Source organism: Metopolophium dirhodum, chromosome 1, assembly GCF_019925205.1.
Source record: "Metopolophium dirhodum isolate CAU chromosome 1, ASM1992520v1, whole genome shotgun sequence".
Taxonomy (NCBI): domain Eukaryota; kingdom Metazoa; phylum Arthropoda; class Insecta; order Hemiptera; family Aphididae; genus Metopolophium; species Metopolophium dirhodum.
In genome coordinates, this window is record NC_083560.1 from 58,526,001 (window position 1) to 58,545,683 (window position 19,683).

At 27.6% G+C, this 19,683-nt stretch overlaps 2 protein-coding genes across 3 annotated transcripts; one reads left to right on the forward strand and one right to left on the reverse strand.

Annotated features, from left to right (window-relative positions):
• The first annotated feature begins 8,456 nt into the window (after positions 1-8,456).
• Positions 8,457-10,317, forward strand: LOC132940368 (uncharacterized). The gene is made up of 5 exons (XM_061007925.1): positions 8,457-8,607; positions 9,294-9,557; positions 9,665-9,814; positions 9,955-10,117; positions 10,253-10,317. The coding sequence occupies exons 1-4, from the start codon at positions 8,457-8,459 to the stop codon at positions 9,978-9,980; spliced, it is 591 nt and encodes a 196-aa protein (XP_060863908.1). The 3' UTR covers positions 9,981-10,117; positions 10,253-10,317.
• Positions 10,318-14,112: 3,795 nt separating this feature from the next.
• On the reverse strand, positions 14,113-19,207 carry LOC132934406 (RAD50-interacting protein 1). 2 transcript variants are annotated; one of them, XM_061000714.1, is made up of 13 exons: positions 19,084-19,207; positions 18,752-19,000; positions 18,441-18,682; positions 18,204-18,377; positions 17,986-18,117; positions 17,626-17,899; positions 17,279-17,504; positions 17,055-17,214; positions 15,470-15,620; positions 15,059-15,273; positions 14,606-14,771; positions 14,412-14,545; positions 14,113-14,339 (listed from the first exon to the last, which is right to left on the reverse strand). In XM_061000714.1, the coding sequence occupies exons 2-13, from the start codon at positions 18,878-18,880 to the stop codon at positions 14,213-14,215; spliced, it is 2,130 nt and encodes a 709-aa protein (XP_060856697.1). In that variant the 5' UTR covers positions 18,881-19,000; positions 19,084-19,207; the 3' UTR covers positions 14,113-14,212. The 2 variants fall into 2 exon arrangements, with proteins under 2 accessions (XP_060856697.1, XP_060856696.1); XM_061000713.1 differs by lacking the exon at positions 19,084-19,207 and having other exon boundaries at positions 18,752-19,036.
• Between the last annotated feature and the right edge of the window lie 476 nt (positions 19,208-19,683).

Here is a 19,683-nt window from a genome sequence, read left to right on the forward strand (position 1 = left end):
ACTTCCGTGTTTTACATTTTTGTACACACGTACATCGGTCGTAGCCCTGACCACCCAAATTAGAAAATGTCCGTGCTGTCTCTCGGAGTGAAGCAAATTTTCGACCATTATCCGACTGTAAAATTGATGGTGCTCCGAATGTTGTGAAAATATCTAATAATACATACGCTACGTCTTCATACGAAGTAGTACGTATTTTGTGGGTGGTCCTGGTAAACCAATATAAACTTATACTCACCATCCGATTGTGCTTGCATATCTATTAGGTCAATATGACAGAGAGAATTCATCTCAGAAGATATAATTGGTTTTACCACCAACCCTTTCTTGGCTGTGCTTCCTTTTTTTTTGACATGATTCGCAACTATTTAAGTATAGCATAATCATATCTCTAGTGAAATTTTTGTACTTTGTATTTACCTCGTGTTCCATTCTGTTTCGGCCACCGTGTCCAATTGATAAATGAACATCGTGTATAATATCAAATAACTCTTCGTCGTGTACATGATATTTAATTTCATTATTTTCAGATACAGGTACAATTAACTTGTTAACATTAGCAACGTTTAACACGTGGTATTTTTTTAAAAGTTTATAATCATTCGGTTCCTTTTTTTTGAATTATTCTTTAGTTGAGTTATATGCAAAATTAGTTGATCAAATTTAAGCTTTTTCAAAAATTCAGTATTTGAATCTTTTTTTCTAACAAATCGTTTAAATCCACATTAAACTTTTCCATATTTGAAATATAACTGCATTATACAAGCGATTCGTGGTTACTAAATAGTTAATTTTACGAGAGTTAATCGATATCGGTAAAATATCATATCTACCTATTATGGCATTATACGATAAACACTACAATAAAATAATATGTGACTGACTAATAAGTCGATAAGAACCAACCAAAATACCAAATCTACAGATAATAATCCAACATTGGTATTTTGACTATACTTTACAATTAAATAGTAATAAAATATAATATTAGTATAGGTACCAACTAGTTAATATTTATCATGTTTATAAAGTTAAAATATAATGAATAAAATGCTTTATAATTTACAATTACATAGTTTTATCCATATTGCCCAATATATGAAGGTCATTTTACATAACGCCCGGACATTATATAAAATGCCCGGCCATTGTATAAAATGACTAAATTGTATACTTTGCCCGTAATGTATATATGTATATATACATACAAATATGCAATAATAAACCTCAATGGCTGACGGTCTAGAATTCTGGTAACTGTGTAAGTGTGTATACGTGAAAATCTAATAAAAAATGTCCAAACACTGGAAAACCATTCAAAGTAGGTACATAGAAAAGCACTTTAATACGTTCAATAAACTTAACACAAGTGAGGACGCATGCAATCCTGCAGTCAGTGAATATTTTCAATTAAATGTATATTATATAGTTGACAAAAACGAAAGTACCTACGCATTTCTACTTATATTATTGTTCAAGAAAAATTAAAATATCAATTTGAAAAGGTCTTGGTGTACCAAGTAAATTTATAATAAATGTGTTCAGACGAGTGTAAATATTGAATATCAAACATGAAATATTGTCAATAAAATATGACGTACTTCTTCTATAGGTACTTCTAGTAATTTGTGTACGGAGTGTCGAGACCCGTCTCCTCATTATTCGAGTGAAAATACGAAAAAGTGCATTATGGTATATTATGTGTATCTTACGTTAAATCGATCACCTAGTGTCCTCGAATATATTATATGGATATTTGGTATTCGGTAGCTTTATTATAATATTATATATATACATTGTAAATAGTGTATTAGTATTTATATATAACAATATAGGTATGTATATTGTAAATAGGTGCGAGGTGCCTATCTATTGACCATTATATATTTGTATCTGTTATAAACAACAAAATATTTAAATATTTAATGATAAGCACGATAGAATATTTTATTATAGCCAACATATAATCATCAATCGACATATAGGTACATTGATTATAACAGTTTTTTTTAAGACCAATTTTAATTTTCAAAAATATAACAATTGGTTATGAAAAATTATTATTTTCAATAACCAAACTAGGTAATTATTAATACATTTGTCTAACTGATATTATATTGTATTTCTCTACAAAAGTCTAAACATCTTCGAACTTTAGAATTAGGTACCTATATTATGATACATAGGTACCAGTTGAGTAGCTGATGTATATTTTACGTTGATATAAAACAATTAAAACAACATCTCAAAAGTATCAAATTATAATATATTAACTAATTTGTATAATATAACAATGACGAAGGAAGTCTTATCAACTTTATAAGTCTATAGATTTTAAAGTTTTGAATATTATAGCATAGATAGATTGAATTCAATGTGTATTTTAATATTTTAGATTCTAAGCAAAGCGATAAATGTATTGGTTTTACAATGATGTGTGTTTTTTTTTTTATAATTTTTGTGTCTGTGTACACGATAAGTAGTTGAAATAATGCTTTGATTTTCAACTTCAGTATCTTATTCGATGGGAAAGTGAATGTTGTTGGCTCCTACTATATTGTTACAATGACATTTCAAAAATATTAAAAAACCTTAGTCACAGTTTTTTTTATAAGCATTTTAAGTTCATATCTTGACAAATCACAATAAATATCTAAATATTTTGAGTTGAGAATTCATCAAAATTTTTATTTTTAAATTTAAGTTTTGAAAATGTTATACAAGATTCCTTATATTGTCTACCTTTATCAAAAAAAAAAAAGTCTTCAAGCCAATCAAATTAAACTTTTATGAGCGTTTGAAATTCATATTTTTAACTACAAGATTGGATTTTCACTCGATTTCTTGTATAACGATTTTGTTATTTTGTTGTGATTCAAAAACGAATAACTTTAGAATCATGAAAATTTCACATATTCTCGTTTTCTATACATCATCAAATTTTGAAAATATTTTGACTCTTTTTGAGCTGTTTACGGTCATTGTCAGTTTTCAATGTTTTCAATTTTTTTTCTATAATTGTCAACAAAATGTTATTTGTTTGGTAAAAAAGCGTGAAAATTTATATTTGATACTTCTGTCAAAATTTGAACTTCAAGTGATTATAAAAAATAATTGTGATTGTGTATTTTTAATATTTTTCAACTACTGTTCTAACGATATATCAGGAGCCTTGCATTAAATTTTCACTCTTTTTTACCCAACAAATAAAATTTTATTGATATTTATAGAAAAAAAAACTGACAATGTCCTTAAACAGCTCAAAAAGAGTCAAATTATTTTCAACATTTTATCGTGTATAGAAAATGCTAATATAAACATTCAGTGAAATTTGCAAGTATCTAGAATCATTTGTTTTTTAATTATAACAAAATAAGAAAATCGTTACATGAGAAATCGAGTGAATATCAAATGTTGTAAAAATATGAATTTCAAACACTCATAAAAATTTAATTTGACTTTCTTGTAGACTTTTTTTTTTTGATAAAAGTAGACTAACTTATGAATAATCTTGTATTACATTTTCAAATCTTAGATTTAAAAAGAAAAATTTTTATGAATTCTCAACTCAAAATAATATATTGCTAATTTTCGTAATTTTTCGGTATTTTGTCAAGATTTGAACTTTAAATGCTTATTAAAAAAACTGTGACTACCTATAAGGAATTTTAATATTTTTCAAATGTCATTGTAACAATATAGTAGGAGCATTGTATTACATTTTCAAGCTTTTTTACCCAACAAATAAAGTTTTATTGATATCCATAGAAATAAAGCCTAATAAAATTGAAAACAGAAAATGTTCCTAAACAGTTCAAAACAAATCAACATTTTTTGAAAATTTTATCATGTATAGAAAATTCAAATATAAAAGGCCCGTGAAAATTTCATTTATATACGTTCGTTTGTTTTAGAGTTAAACCAAGAACCAAAATCGATTTTGTGGAAAACCGATTTTGCGTGAAAATTTCCGTTTTTCCTCAATTTTTATGTTGTTTTTCCCGACGCCTTTATTAACCAATTGGGAATTTTACATTTTTACCTCCCCAATGCACCAACAATTTTCACTTTCCCATCGAACAAGATACCGAAGTTGAAAATCAAAGCATTATTTCGATTACTTATCATGTACAAAGACACTAAAAAAAATAATAAAAAAAACACACATCATTATAAAACCAATACATTTATCGCTTTGCTCAGAATCTAAAAATCCGTATTATTGACTATGATTTATACCTTAATAGGTATAGGTAGATTACTATCTATTATACAACCATGATATACCTACTTCCCTAAAGTTTGTTTTTTGTAATAATAATAAGGAGATCTGAATTAATATTCAGAATTATTATTGTTATTATTAAACTTATCAGACAAAATGGAGCAAAAGTGTATCAGCTATATTATGTTGTATTTGATCGAGAACTCTGTGAAATGCAATTATTTTTTTCATTCGGTTTTGGGGTGACAAAATGTGTGCCCTGACACAATCTGACATTCTAGCACGTACGTACGTAACAATATATATCTGTCTGCCATATATATATATATAATATTAAGAACAATACTGCAATAAAGTCACGATTAAAATATATAGATGGAAAAAACGTCAATAATATTTATAGTCACGTCGACGTTCATCGCCGACAAGTGAGAACTGACAAAGCGCAATAATATTATACAGGTGTAAAATAAATAAAAAAATTGTTATTACCATAAATGTATTATAAGACCGCAGACAGGATACAGACACCTGAAACTTGCAAGTATTGAACAACCTTCAGTCATCCGGCTTCGATCACCCTGTCGCAGAATAGCAATGTGTCATTATTGCGAATCAAATTTTAAATAATGTTATAAATATAAATCGTTGCATTTGAAAATAGACGAGCTTATTCTAAGAACTAACTACTATACTTAATACTGATACCTCGAACTAGACTAGATTTCGCAAATTATAAAACTTTTGAAATAAAAACACATAATTTATAAAATGATGATAGTATTGCAAAACGTAAAATGTACCTATAACCTTTAAGTGAAAATACCCGTATAAACATGCCTGCACATGACGATTGTATGAAAAGTAGACATCTGCAGACAAATTTCCACCGGGCGTATAGTAATTAGTAATTACTAATTAGTAAATATATATTTTCAGTGCCGTAGCCAGGGGGTGTAATTTTTTTTTGGATTGTTTTATAATGTATTATATGTTTGATAAAAATTAAAAGTAAGGCTGTCGAAAGCGAACCATTTTGAAGTGGTCGGATTTAGGAAATATTGAAATATTGTACATCCATCGTTAGTGGTGTGTGTGTAGTGACTGATCATTAGTGAATGTGAGTTCCCCGAACGCTTTATGTATTTAAAGATAAAGACGGCTAAGATTTTTGGATCTCAGTAACGTACAAGTACATACGCGCAGTCACGTCACTATATTTTGTGATAAAGAAATGTTCAACTCTCATGTGCCACGAAACTCCCAAAAAGAGTAAGAAAAATTCAACTAGTACCAAAAGCCCTATTTTCATTTTGAAAACATATTTGAATTCCTTAATCTCTTTTCTAAGTTATGTAGGAAGTGGATTTTTGATATTTTGTAATATTATTAAATTAGTATAGTACCAAATTAATTTTCTTTTTTTTTTTTCAAAATTCAATTTTACTTTGGTATTACTAAAAAAAAAATTCGCTTCCTACAAAACACAGACAAAAAGCGAAGAAATTCATATATTTTTTCGAAATTAAAATTGGACTTCTGGAAGTATATATTTTTTTCGCTTATTGGGCTAATGCACAAATAACAACCATCTTACAACATCCCTAATATAGTCTTGTATTTTTGTTGATAAATTTTAATAATATTCGAATGGAATATTTTGCTTACAATACATTTTGATATAATGATTATATATTATTAATATGCTTATACTCATCAATACATCAACCTATGGCTTACAATAATATTAATACTTTGTTATATTAAATGTATAGGTACCATACTACCATAGTTGTTAACATAAATATATAGTTATAAAAAGAGTAGATATTCTTTATGAACAAAGGGGTCATAATTAGATATTCTAACATTTAAAACTTTCAAAGGCTAGAGAAAAAAATTAAGTGCCCCCCAAAAAAATTTATGGTTACGGCACTGTATATTTTATTCTATTTATAATATTATTACATAATATTATGCGATTCTCATTAACACCTTGCAACTAGGTAGTGGGTACATCTCCATTTCATAGCGAATATACGACTACATTATATTATTACCCGTAGAAGCATGAAAATATAAAAAAAAAACGATTTTCAAAACGAATCGTTTTAACACTATTGTGCAATTTTGTACAGACAAATACGATTTGCAAACCAGCATAGGTAATATGGATTTTATTTACATTGTTAGATAATACTATAACGATTAAGGAAAAGTATAAAAACGAATGACAGTATTCCGTTGATAGCAAACATGTATAATATATATAATATAGTATACAATAAGGCCGTATCGGGTGCATTATATTTAACTAGATACTTATTATTTTTAAATTAATAAATCGACACGGCCCGTGTGGTCGGTAAATACGATTGTCGAATTTTAGCTGTATAGGTACAGAACTTATTACTGACCAAAAAATAACAAAACAGTCTTATAATATTTGTCATCATGTTCTATGAAATTTTCTGTCAATGTAAGGTACTTTTGAAAAAGGAAATTATGCAAATAATAAAAAAAATTGTGTTGAATCACAAATTATAGGTATATACATAATTACAGCGAAATAAACAATATGGCCATATGACATTGTTTGAAAATGTATAATACTATTTGTTAATGAATGTCATTCATATATAGGTATTTATATAATATACATACGATATATCTCTACCAATACGGTACAGTGATCAAAAATCATTAATTAACAAAATATGAACAGTATTTTAGTTGTGTGGGATCAAAGCCCCTTGATGGATTTTTGCCTGTACACCTTGTCATTATAGTTACTGTAATGTGTAATGTATTTATGTACCTATGTATCTTTGACATTTTATTCTTTGTGTTACATTTTAATTCAATGATAAGCCATTGCATACGAAATGCGATTCGTCAGCGGTATATTATGTCAGCCTTTATTAATAACTACTTGCTACTATAAGTAGGGACCTACTATACATTTATGATATATTTATAATGCTAGCATAATAATTTATTTTACTATTTGTAATACGGTAGGTTGATTTAATTGTTCCCAAAAATATTGCAAGTAATAATTTATTAATATTTATTGATTATAATAATTAATAAATAATAATATATATTGATATAATTTATTAGGTTAGGTTAGGTTATAAAAATATACGAAAAAGCTTCATGTCCCATGGAATAATATATTTTAATTGAAGACCTTGAGCAACAATAAGACATGTCCATATTTTAAAACTGTCAAGTGCGACCATTTCAAAATTCTTTGTTCCATTTATTCCCGTAGAAAATAATTTACGAAATGTATAACTCAGAAAAGGATGAAAATCTCCAGAAAAAAAACACACGAATCATTGTAAAATCAATACATTCATCACTCCGCTTAGAATCTAAAAAATAACAGCTTATGATATTAATGATGACGTGTTATTATTTAATAAAGTAATGCAGCCTCTATACGACTGTTGTATACTTGTATTTTAGATTACTTAATATTTAGAACATAATATTGTATTTCCGCTTGATGAATGATGTGTGTCTATAAAATATGTGAACATGTTACATGTATTGTAGCTATGTCCTATAAGTTTTAAGTTTATAGCATAATATAGCCTGTACAATCCATGGACTATAGTAAAATAATCGAATAACGCGCAGTTTACATGATCATTGATAACGATAATAAGTTTAATACTTCAACGGACTTTTCGGATGGGCACGTCTGGAAGTTGCAACCGAAAGTTGGCTGTTTATTATTTATAGAGAAAACTTGTTTTCTGAAAGCCTGCAACTATTTATCAGTTTATAACAATGTAATATACTATATTGCACCATAATATACTACACAGGGTATACCGTAACCTAACCTAACCTATAGTATACAATTATTTATCTGTGGAAGACATATTAATATATTATTATACACCGAAACGAGATAAGAAAAAATTACCTCTTTTACATTACTGACGGTAACATACTTATATAATATATTATGCCTATTACATAACGTGTCTTAACTCAACCTGGCTCGCAGTTGCCTGTGTTGTTATAGGATTTTGTGACGAAAAAAAATAGATTCTAATAATACACGGGAATCGAAGTAATATTATACACACATATTACTGCTCGTTAAAAGAAGTCCAGTGACCAGTTGTCGATCGCGGGATTTGGTATCGAGAGGTTGTTGATGAGATGGCTGGTGCGCATGCGCTAACGAAAAGGACGATACGGTTATCCTGAGATGCTGGCCAGAGAGTGGCGGGCGGCGGCTTTATCAAAGGTTTTCGCGCTTCCAAGCACTAAATTTCTCCACGGTGGCAAAGACCTTTTCCGGCCATTAATTTCTCTGGTGGCATATAAGAAAGACACACGTCTTGCCGTCACAAATACGTGTCGATTTCTTAATACGTGATCGTATACCAAATTTGGATCGTCCCTTTTGTCAGCGATAAGGGTTTTTTTTGTGGTGTCCATTTTCTAAGCACTACAATCTGTCCGTTATTTATTAATCTGTTATATTTAATTTCACTTGTTAGTTGTTCGGTTTTGGTACCTACAACGTCACAATATTGTGATTAATGATAATGTATATTATATTGATCATTGATGTGTGGTGGGCATATATTATTATATTACGATAGAGCGTCTGCGAGCGTCAGAGGTTTTGTGTTCTAAATTTGATTGTAACTTGTCAGTACCTACCTGCGTCTTTATACTGGGCTACTTAATAAGCATTTGCGTTATCCATACCGTAGTATTCCCAATATTCCCATAAATTCAGAGTTGGTGTATTTATCATTTTTGAAAAAAAAAACAAAAAATATAATTTTTTTTAAAAGAAACACAATACTTATTCACTTGGTTTTTACACTGTTTTAAACATATAATTATGTTTTATTCGTTTTAAACAAATAACAAAACGTTTTAAACATTTAAACATGTTTTAGACATTGCATTTTAATTTATTTTGTTTTTTTTTTTTTATTACACTGTCTAAGCTACTTTAGTCTATATACAATATGTTTCAATAACCATATTATTTTATAACTCAGTTAATAATAATTAATTTTTAAAATAGATCAGTCACAATTGTTTAGTGAGACCAACAATTATTGTAACACTATTTCTCCACAAAGAAATGAGTTTGACACATTATGTTTTACAAATAAGTCAACAGTTCAGTCTAGCAGCAGTTCTCTCTTTTCTACTCCTATACCAAATGAACCAACAAAAACTTTGAAAAAATGTAAATTACCCAAAAAAGTTGTGCATTCCTGTACTTTTGATTTCAATCAATATAGCTTATTAGAAGCTATTGGTCATCAACTGTGTAAGCTATCAGGTAACTGCGCCAGGAAACTATTTGAATACTATTTGATAAATTATATTTATATATATTACAAGGGTAGTATTTTAACCCATTCTAATTCTATAATATGTTATTTATAGCTGATATGAATAAAGTAAAGTCCAGTGTAAATTATGTTAAACAAGATGTTACATCTTTTATTCAAGATCAACCTGCACCTAATCGTCAGCCGAATTCAAATATAAATTCTGAAGAAAACCATTTATCATGTTTTCCATTAAAAACCGAATGTGAGTTATTAGCAATGGAATCAACGTTACAAAACGAAGAAATAAGCTACACAAACAAATTAATATGTGTACATTTTTTTATTATTATGGAATAACTGTGTATATATATTATGTTATTATGTACATTTTGTTTTACACAGGTATCAACACTTATTATTGCCTCTGAAGGAAAAAATATTTCCAAAGTCACATATAGTATATGAAAAATAATGTTTTCTGATGAGCTCCTCAAGTATTACAGCTAGAAAGGTCAAAAAAATAAAAAACCATTTTCAGACTTTAAAATTTGTAAAGTCATTATAGGTAGGTATATTTTTACTTTTTCATTATATGCTTTTATGTCATTAATATATTGTACATCATATTGTTTGAATATGGTATTTTATATACTAACAATATAGTTCTGAATTAATTGTTGTTATTTTAAGGTGCTGTTAGACAACAATTTCTCGAACAAAAGGATAGTAGAAATTACATCATCAGTAGTATTATGTCATGGCTAGCACAGGCACCAACAAGGATTGCAAAGTAATTACCTAGTCTATAATTTTTAGAAAATGAAAAATTTAATAAATATTGAAGAAACAATAATATATGATAATAAAAATGAATATGCTTTTTCTTAACACTAAGTTGTTGATTAACAAGGTTGCTATGTAAATCATTAATTTATCTTGGCACTTTCTAAATAGATCATTATTACAAAGATTTAATTATTCCTAAATAATGAGAAATTAATACATTATTTTATAAATATATATTTTTTTAAATATGAAAAATAAAACACTACAAATAATTGATTTTAAATGAGATTATAAACTTTGTTCTGATATTACAAGCATTGATTATTTAAGTTTGTATGCGTATATTATATAAATTAAATATTAATTTGATGATTTTTAAAACTATTTAATAATCTATAGCATTTATTTTTATTATGATTAACCATTCAAGATTAATAACAAATCATATACTTTACTTGTATGTTTATTATTTAGTGCATAAGATATACTATTATACACTTAAACAATGTATAACCAATATAGCAATATAAATTGTAATTGTATGGGATAACTAATGCTAAACGCTAACCTACCTACTAGGGCACTAGGCAATAAAGAACACACTACCAAGTAGTAAGTACCTATTATAGGTATTCGTTGAATTGTATGTAATATTTTTTATTTGTTTTATAATATTGTCCAGTACCTACATATTATATCCACCATGAACTGCTATACACAAGTCAATTCTATAGGCCCACGATCTATAGATAGTTTATATAATAAATTTGAAATTTAACAATGCTTTTTTATTGTTTTATTGAGTTTGATATAAATAAATATTTTCCATGTGCCTGTTATATATTTTGAAATATTACTTTATGTTATTTGATGCCAAGTATACTTATGGAAAAAAATTTTGTATAATACAAAATAGTTTTTTAATATTTTTCTAAGCAATATTATAAAATTATGAATATAATATGTTTTGATAAAAGATTTTACAAAACAAACAATAACCATATTTTTTCAAGATTTATAATTTTTGGAAATAACAGGTTTTGCAGCAAATCAAAACAAAAAATAAACCTTTAAAATGTGATAAAATAATTTAGGTATTATTTTTATTTTTCAATTATTTTTCTTTTCTAATAATACTTACATAATATTTAATTTTTAAAAGTTACCTACACATATTACCTAACTTGTCTGGATAGTTTTCAACAGAAAATCACTATTCTTGAAAAAAAAAGGTTTTTAGAAATAGGTACCACGTTTTGCATGAAAACACTTTCACTTGCCATGATAGAAAAATTGCACTAACCTCTATGACAATTTGAATAAAAAAAATGAAATCATGAATATTTCTATTTTATTTTTCATAGGTACAGTTCTACAAAAAAAAAAAAATAAAGTTAAATGTAGGTAGGTATACCTACATAATATATTTAAATAAGTACATAGTTTAGAACTAGGTACCTATAGCCTATAGGTATATTAAATAGGTAGTTTTAGATAATTCTATATAATATCCTATAGGTGTGAACTACATAATATTATGTTATTAATAAAAATATGTTTAGTACCTAACTAAAATCCAGTATTATTACAATGAGAAGAGTCAAAATTTGGTTGAGGAATTTGAGAAATATTAATGTTTAAACAATTTTATTGCTTAAAAAATTGGAAATATTTTGTAGAAAATACTTATCTATATGTATAGGTACATTTTGCTTGGTTGGATAATTCAGTAATTGCAAATGACAAATATGCTTTTTTTAAAATGTAGACATTTTGCAACAGTTATTTCAACATTTTTTTTCAGGTGAATAAACTACTATAGGTAATAGTGTATTACTGTATTCATAAATTCAAATTTACTATCTGTTGATTCTGCACCAGTGGCGTGCAGAACATTTTTCAGACCTGAGGCAAACTATGCAATTTGACCACCCACCCTACCACCATCAGGTTTTTCGTACTCAATTGATACTTTAACAAATTGTATATATTTATATGATATTTAGCATGTACGATCAAACTAGTGCCCAGTTGCACACCTAGTAACTCACCCACCCGTATTTTCCCTGAGGCAACTGCCTCAAAAAATAGCTGTTCAGCACGCTACTGTTCCGCACTATATTTGAGTAATGTACTTATAAATTTTAGATGAATACAGTTACTACAATAAATTATCATCAAAATAAATTCAACTGTATTTTGAATTTTGATATGTTTTGGGATGTGTAAATAGTACCTATACGGTGCATTATTATTCTATATTGGACATCAGAAGAAATGTACTCACTACTATATAAAATGGTTATTTATTGGAATAAATACAATTTGAGACTATTGTTTTATTAGCATTCATTAAGTATACATTGTTTGTATACTATATTACTATAATATAAAATAAATATTGAATCTGTGCTATTTAAAAATCATTAAAAATATGTTTTTTTATGCACCACATTAGTATGTATGCCAATTAAACTATTGTGAACTGAGGTGTATTGGTGTACATTGTTCTAAGTCTTAACCTATCAACTTCAAAAATTTTCTAATTGCACAAAAAATTTGAATTTTTCAAGATTGTTGTACTTACAGTTATTGTAAATTGAATTTCTCTTTTCTAGATCATCTTTTAAACATCAGTTGTTATGTCTATGAATTCTACAAACTCATAAAAGTGATTATAACGAATAGATAGAATACTGAATAAGTAACACATGATTAATAGTCTTGACTTTACACAATGTATAAACTGTAGTTCCGAGTAGCAAAAACTATTAAATAAATCACTAGATTCATAGACAACTTACTAGTTTATTAAAATAATTAATCGTGCACCAGTGGCAACTTTATGAAATTGGACAACAATAAAATAGCCACAGGGCCAGATGATTGCATCTTTTACGAAATCAACAATTTTCCACAACCATACCCAAAGACACTAGCAAAACACACAATTCAAGGTCCAAGTCAACAGATCAAACATCATTTATAAGGGAGTCCGGAGCACAGCATATTTAGATATACCATAGGAGTTGAGATCTGAGCACCTTAACGCCTCTCACACAGGCATGACTTGTAGACTTTTATAATTTTTGCATAAATTAAATTGAAATAAACTATCATTATATTTACTGTTGAAATTGTCTGAAACAGTGTTTTTTTAATCTTTAAGTTGTATGATGTAAGGATCCAAAATTCTTTTTCTAAGGTAACAACTGTAGTTAAAGCAAGACTACTAAGAAATACTTTTGTGCCCAATAAATGGCATTATGATTTCTAAAAATTAATAATTAACCTACCTTGTTAGACTGTCAAACTGAAAAAGTGATGCTGAAATAGTTATGATTGGCAAGTTTAATATATTGTTTGTCAATGTTAATTCACATGTTGTATCAATGAAATAAATCCCGAATATAATATAAAGAAATTAAAATATTTTGTAGTTTGTATATACATAGTTTATATAAAATTGTTACCAGTTAATGTTAATAGTTAAATTTAACCAGTTAGAGGACCACTTGAGAAGATACTTAACATTTCGAACACAAAAGCAGAAAGGTCACAAGAAATTGGGTTGATTTGTATTCTATTACCTACAGCATGTATTAACAATATTATATAAAGTAATTATTTTTGGGTGGTTAAGATGAAAATGTGATTGGAAATCACGTATAAAAATGTATGTAAATATATTATTTTCTGAAGTCCAAAAATGTATGGTCACATTTCAACCGTTTACATTGTTTGAAGGAGAAAAAAAATAAAACTTCTGATCAATTAACACAATACAAATATTTTTATTTTTAAAACCAACATAACAGTTTATATTCAGCAAATTCATATTGATCATAATATTATTAAACAAACTTAATTTAAATTATCCCAATTCAAGCGCGTTTCCGTGTTCAATACGACGTAATAATATTTCTGATACTTCATTACGTTTTAATATAACTGGTTTAAAATTAGGTTCAAAATTTAGAACTCTACAAGCTTCTAATAACCTAAAAATAATTATAACTACATTAATAAAAATTTATTTTTTGATAGTAAATTAAACATTATTATTTTTTTACCGTTCAATATAAATACTAGGTTTAGCTGTATATTTTGAGAAAATGGGAAGAAGTTTATATCGTATATCACATAGAAAATGTTGGGCGCCACCTCTGTTGAACATATTAGCTAACAAAACGTCATTGAAAAGAAACTATAACAATAAAATGCATTCATTAACTTTATTTAAATAACTCACTAATAGTACACTAACCGTTGACATCTTAGTAGCTAATATTGGCCAACATTTATTAAACAAAGAAGTAGGTAAACTTTTATTTAATGTATTCAAATTTTCGGTAAATGTTTCATACATCACCCAACCACTATCTGTAATACTGTACTTGTTTTCATCAATTAAGGAATCCATTATATGCCATCTAAAAATATATTTTATAAGTTAAATTTATATGATTATAAAATGTATTAGTCATTCCTGTCTATAATCATTATTCATTATATTATCAAGTATTTTGTTTGTGTTAATATAGGTATAACTATATTAACATAGTGTATAACAATACAAAATATTTATATTTATAACTATGAACAAGTAATGCTAATTCAAGTTTAAAATGTAAATAATATTACATATTATTATAATTGATTCACAATTAAAAAGATTTTTCTCTCTTAGAATATTTAAAAGTTTAAAACTTATATTTACCTATCACGTTTATATTGTTTTGAAATGTATTTAACTTTAGTCATAATATTTTCTGTTAAACAGTTGAGTAAACTATCTATTCCCAAATTGTATAATCTTATTGAATCGTCAAATACTGTGTCAGCAGTTTCTAATACTTCTGTGAACTCACTTTCACTCCTACTTCGCACTTCATTTTCTAATTCACATTTATAGTTCAATAGAGATAAAAAGTGCTGAAACAAATTATATAAAAACATTTTTAGTTTTAATTGTTAATTCATAAAATAGTAAAAAAAGTTATAAAAATATGTATAAAATAAGTTGTTTGTTTTTATAAATTCAAAAACAAAACATAAATAAATATTCTAATTTTTTTTATGCATGTTTTTTTTACACTTAATAATTATTAGTAATTTTATGTTCACAAACCATATTTGTTCCCCAATTATAAAGAGTGTATGATATATAATGCAATGTACACAACATTTCTGACAAATGTTCATTGGATTCAATGTCACCATCAATTATATTTTGTCTAAATTCTTCCAATAGGTCAGTTTGCAGTTTTAAAAACTGAAGTCTTAAAACAAAATTATTTATTCATTAAAATAAAAAAAACTAGGTTATTGAATAAATATAATCTATACTGTAGGGAAGGGGTCTCCAAACTACGGCTAGCAAACAAGTTATTACCCACATGACAATAAATAATCTAAAAATATGTATTCTAATATAAGAAGTTGTTGATGCATGTTCTTATTGACTTATCTCAGATAATATTATTTTCTTTATAATTTTCAATTTGAAATTCACTAATTGGAGATGTCATGATGAGAACAGAAAAGAATATCAGTTTCAGAATGTATTGGATTATTTTAGGTAATTTATTCAGGTAACAAAAACAAATAAATTTTATTTGCGTAGAAAGTATTGGTACTTAAAGAGTACAATATTTAAACTTATTATGAAACAAAATATTTCAAAACTATTTCAAAATTCACTTGGTAATTACTGTTATATAAATTTTAGTTACCTACTTAAAAATAATCTTTCATTTCTACAAACAATTTCTTTGAAGTACAAAATAATATTAATAAAGCTTCTAAAAAGTTTAGTTTTTGTGTTTCATGCATATTGACTAAAGAGGGAGAAGAGTTGACTTAAGTCAGTTTAGTACAAGAAAGTATAACAAGAGCAATATTGAAGTAATTTGTCCAACAAAATTGACATTTTTAAAAAGTATTGGTCTAGGTAACACTGCTACTTGTATAACTGAAGATATTAGTAATAATTTGAATTTTCAGATCAATAATAACTAATAAATCTCTATATTTTAATAATACTTCATAATTCTAATTCATAAAAAATAAGCAGTTTATTATTTATTATTAAAATTAGTACTATACTCGGGCCGTCTTAAGAGCGCTTCTGGGTGGCGATCAAAATTTGTCTGTTTTTGCGCATTCCCACCACTAAACCCTCCAAAACACTGGCCGCCGACACCGTCACCGTCGCTGCTCTCATTCACCTATTGAGTGGGGGTATTTACAGCAGCAACTAGGTGGTAGAGCTGGAGAAATTTGGGTACAAAACCGAGGAGCTCAATCAGTTGAATGCGCGAAGTAGTAACGCTCTTACGACGGCCCGAGTATATCTATGTAAATACCCATTTACTTTAAATTCTTGTATTTGTTATATTTCCATAAAACTAAAAACTATGTATTGATATACTTTTGTTGAACTAATGCTGGGTTGCATAAACAATTTAATACATTTAATGGACCAATCGTGGGCCACTAAATCTTGTTTAAGGAACCATTAGCTCACTATTGATTCATTAAAATAATGTATTATGCAACTTAATAAGTTTTAATTTTTTATGACTCTCAAATGTTTGGAGACCCTTCCTATAGGGTATAGGCCATATATTATAACATATTATAATATGTAGTTTTGAATTGAAACTTAAAATGCTGTTTATTTGTGAACAACCCAAAATTATAAATATTCTTACTTATGTCTTGGTTGACGAAGTATACTATATCGATCACTCATGGTGTTTAACAAAGTTAGAAAACCATCCGCACACACTGTCATACAATATTGACTATCATAAACTAAGATCTTCCATTGTTCTTTGTTCTGTATAATTTCATCCATTTTGATATGAGCATCTTAAAAATACCAAAATAAATTATAGGTATGATTTATAATTAATAATTAATATATATTTCTTACATTTTCGTTCCATATTAATCCATTTGAAAAATATTTGTGCTTGAGTTAAGACTTCTGTAACACTTGGATAATCATTTGGATAACTATATACTTTTCTTAGTTCATGTTCAAATGCTAATGTTTCATCCACAATATGTGAAAATACTACATCTTCCAGTTGAAAATGTGACAAATCGGAATCAAGTTTAATTACAACAAACTGCAAAAGCCCTATAGTAAAGTCGTGCTGTAAAAACAAATATAAAAATTATTACTTATAAAAGAATGATCAAACTAAAATTAATCACAGATTAATTTTCTGATGTTGCAATAAATTTATTATTATTATTATTATTAATATTATCTACTTGAGAATCAATTGCTCTTTTTCCATTTTCTGTATAGACTGGACCCAACCAATCCACAACAAATGTTCTATAATCTCTAATCCAGCTTAATATTCTAGATAGAAACCATTCAGGCTTATCAGGTTTGTTGGTCTGTTTTTTTCCGGTAAAATGGTAAAAAAATCTTTTTCGAAAAGGTACTAATAACATAATGATTGGTAAGGGTACATGAGAATAATGTTCCAATAATTGTGCCGTCTGTAATTGCTCGTTGAATTCACCATAATCATTTTTACTAACAATCCGAGCTAAGGATATTCAAATATTATACCAACTGATTATATACATTTATGTTGTTTATACAAAACTACAAAAGGATACGGAAGTTGAACTTTTATCAACATGTTGGCTAAACGTTGAAACTGTTGTTTAAAGTTATTTAATTTTGCATTATCCGTGATTTCACTCATTGTAAATGGCCAGTTCATTTGTTTTAAAGTAATTTCAAAATCTCTAAAAAACAAAAATAAAAGTAATCATATAAATTGTTTTTATGGAAAACTTTTAATTATTTCCTAATATAGCTAAATAAGTCTTACTCCGAATAAAATGTTTCAAGTATGGAATGCCAATAGTTGATTACTCTGGTGATATAGGAAACCAAATGCTTAGATGGAGCAGCACTCATGGCAAGACTAAGTTCACACAAAATCGTATATGACTTAACAGCTTCAGTTTCGCGCTTACTCATCAAATCTGTTCTCATTTTATTACTAAAAAACATTATACATTACCCACTCTACATTGTGTACCAAGTCAAATAAATAAATGCATACCTTCTGGAAGTAATACATTGAAGGCACGTAAAGTACGTCATCCGATTACATTTGTATTTTAAATCTTCAATCAACTTCTGAAATACGGTCCTTACACTCTCAGTCTCCTTCTTGAATCCGGCATACTTTGACTTGAGCTGTTCAACTTCTTTTCTCAATGAAACAATTGCCAGCCGCTCCTCTTGAACCTTACTTAAGGTCTTGACCATGTTTGAGTTTGTCCCAACCACTTGGGAGTTAATCTAAACAAACAATATTTATAGGTAGTTAAACTGTAACAAATTTCCAGTAAATAACCGAATCCGGCTTACCTTCTCGGCAATATCATGTTTTCTTTTTAAGAGCACTTGTTTGTACGCCTCGCACCGATTTATTAAATCGTCAAAACTATGGCCCAATTCTTCGTTGATTGCTACCAGTTCCGGTTGATTGTCGGCCATATTGTGCTATGTACACGGCAGCTGACAACGGTAAATTTTTCGTTACAGAATCAAGTAGAAGGGAAACTTAAAGGCATTTTTTTTATAATACATCAACGTCAACGCCAAAGGATTCGTAGTCTATATACACGTAGTAATTTGTAAGACAGTTCAAATGTTTTGAATATAAAATCACTGATAAGTGATAACATTATCATACTTACCACACGTTCACTGTACTGCACATGGACATATTAATATGTCTATGGTACTGCATTATTTACTTGCTGGTCGCTCTGTCCTACAAATTATTCTTACGAGATTAATATTTGTTCCACGGGCCCATAGACCCATAAACTGAGGGCCACGGGCAGGCGTACGATGATGATAACGACTAATATAATACTGATAAGTCGCTGTTATTACTTTTTAGTTATTATTTTACTATTTACCGATTATTAATTGATTTTTGTCATGGTATTTGTACTAAGAACTAAAAAGATACGCATACGTCGTTTCCGTCTTACCAAATACTTTAAATTTTAAGTAATTCAAACTTAAAAGTATATTATGGTCTTACAAACGCATAGCATAGCAACATGTATCATAAATACTCATAACTTTATTTAAAATTAAAATATAGAATAAAGCTTACAAGATTCACTAGATGATACCTACATATTCTTAATTTTAAATTTGATCGGACCTAGATAAATTCAGTATAATAGAGTATATTATATAAACATAATAGAGTTAAATAGATTATTCAGAACACAGAATACCTATTTAATGTTATGAATTTGTAGGATTGCGATTGGAGACAA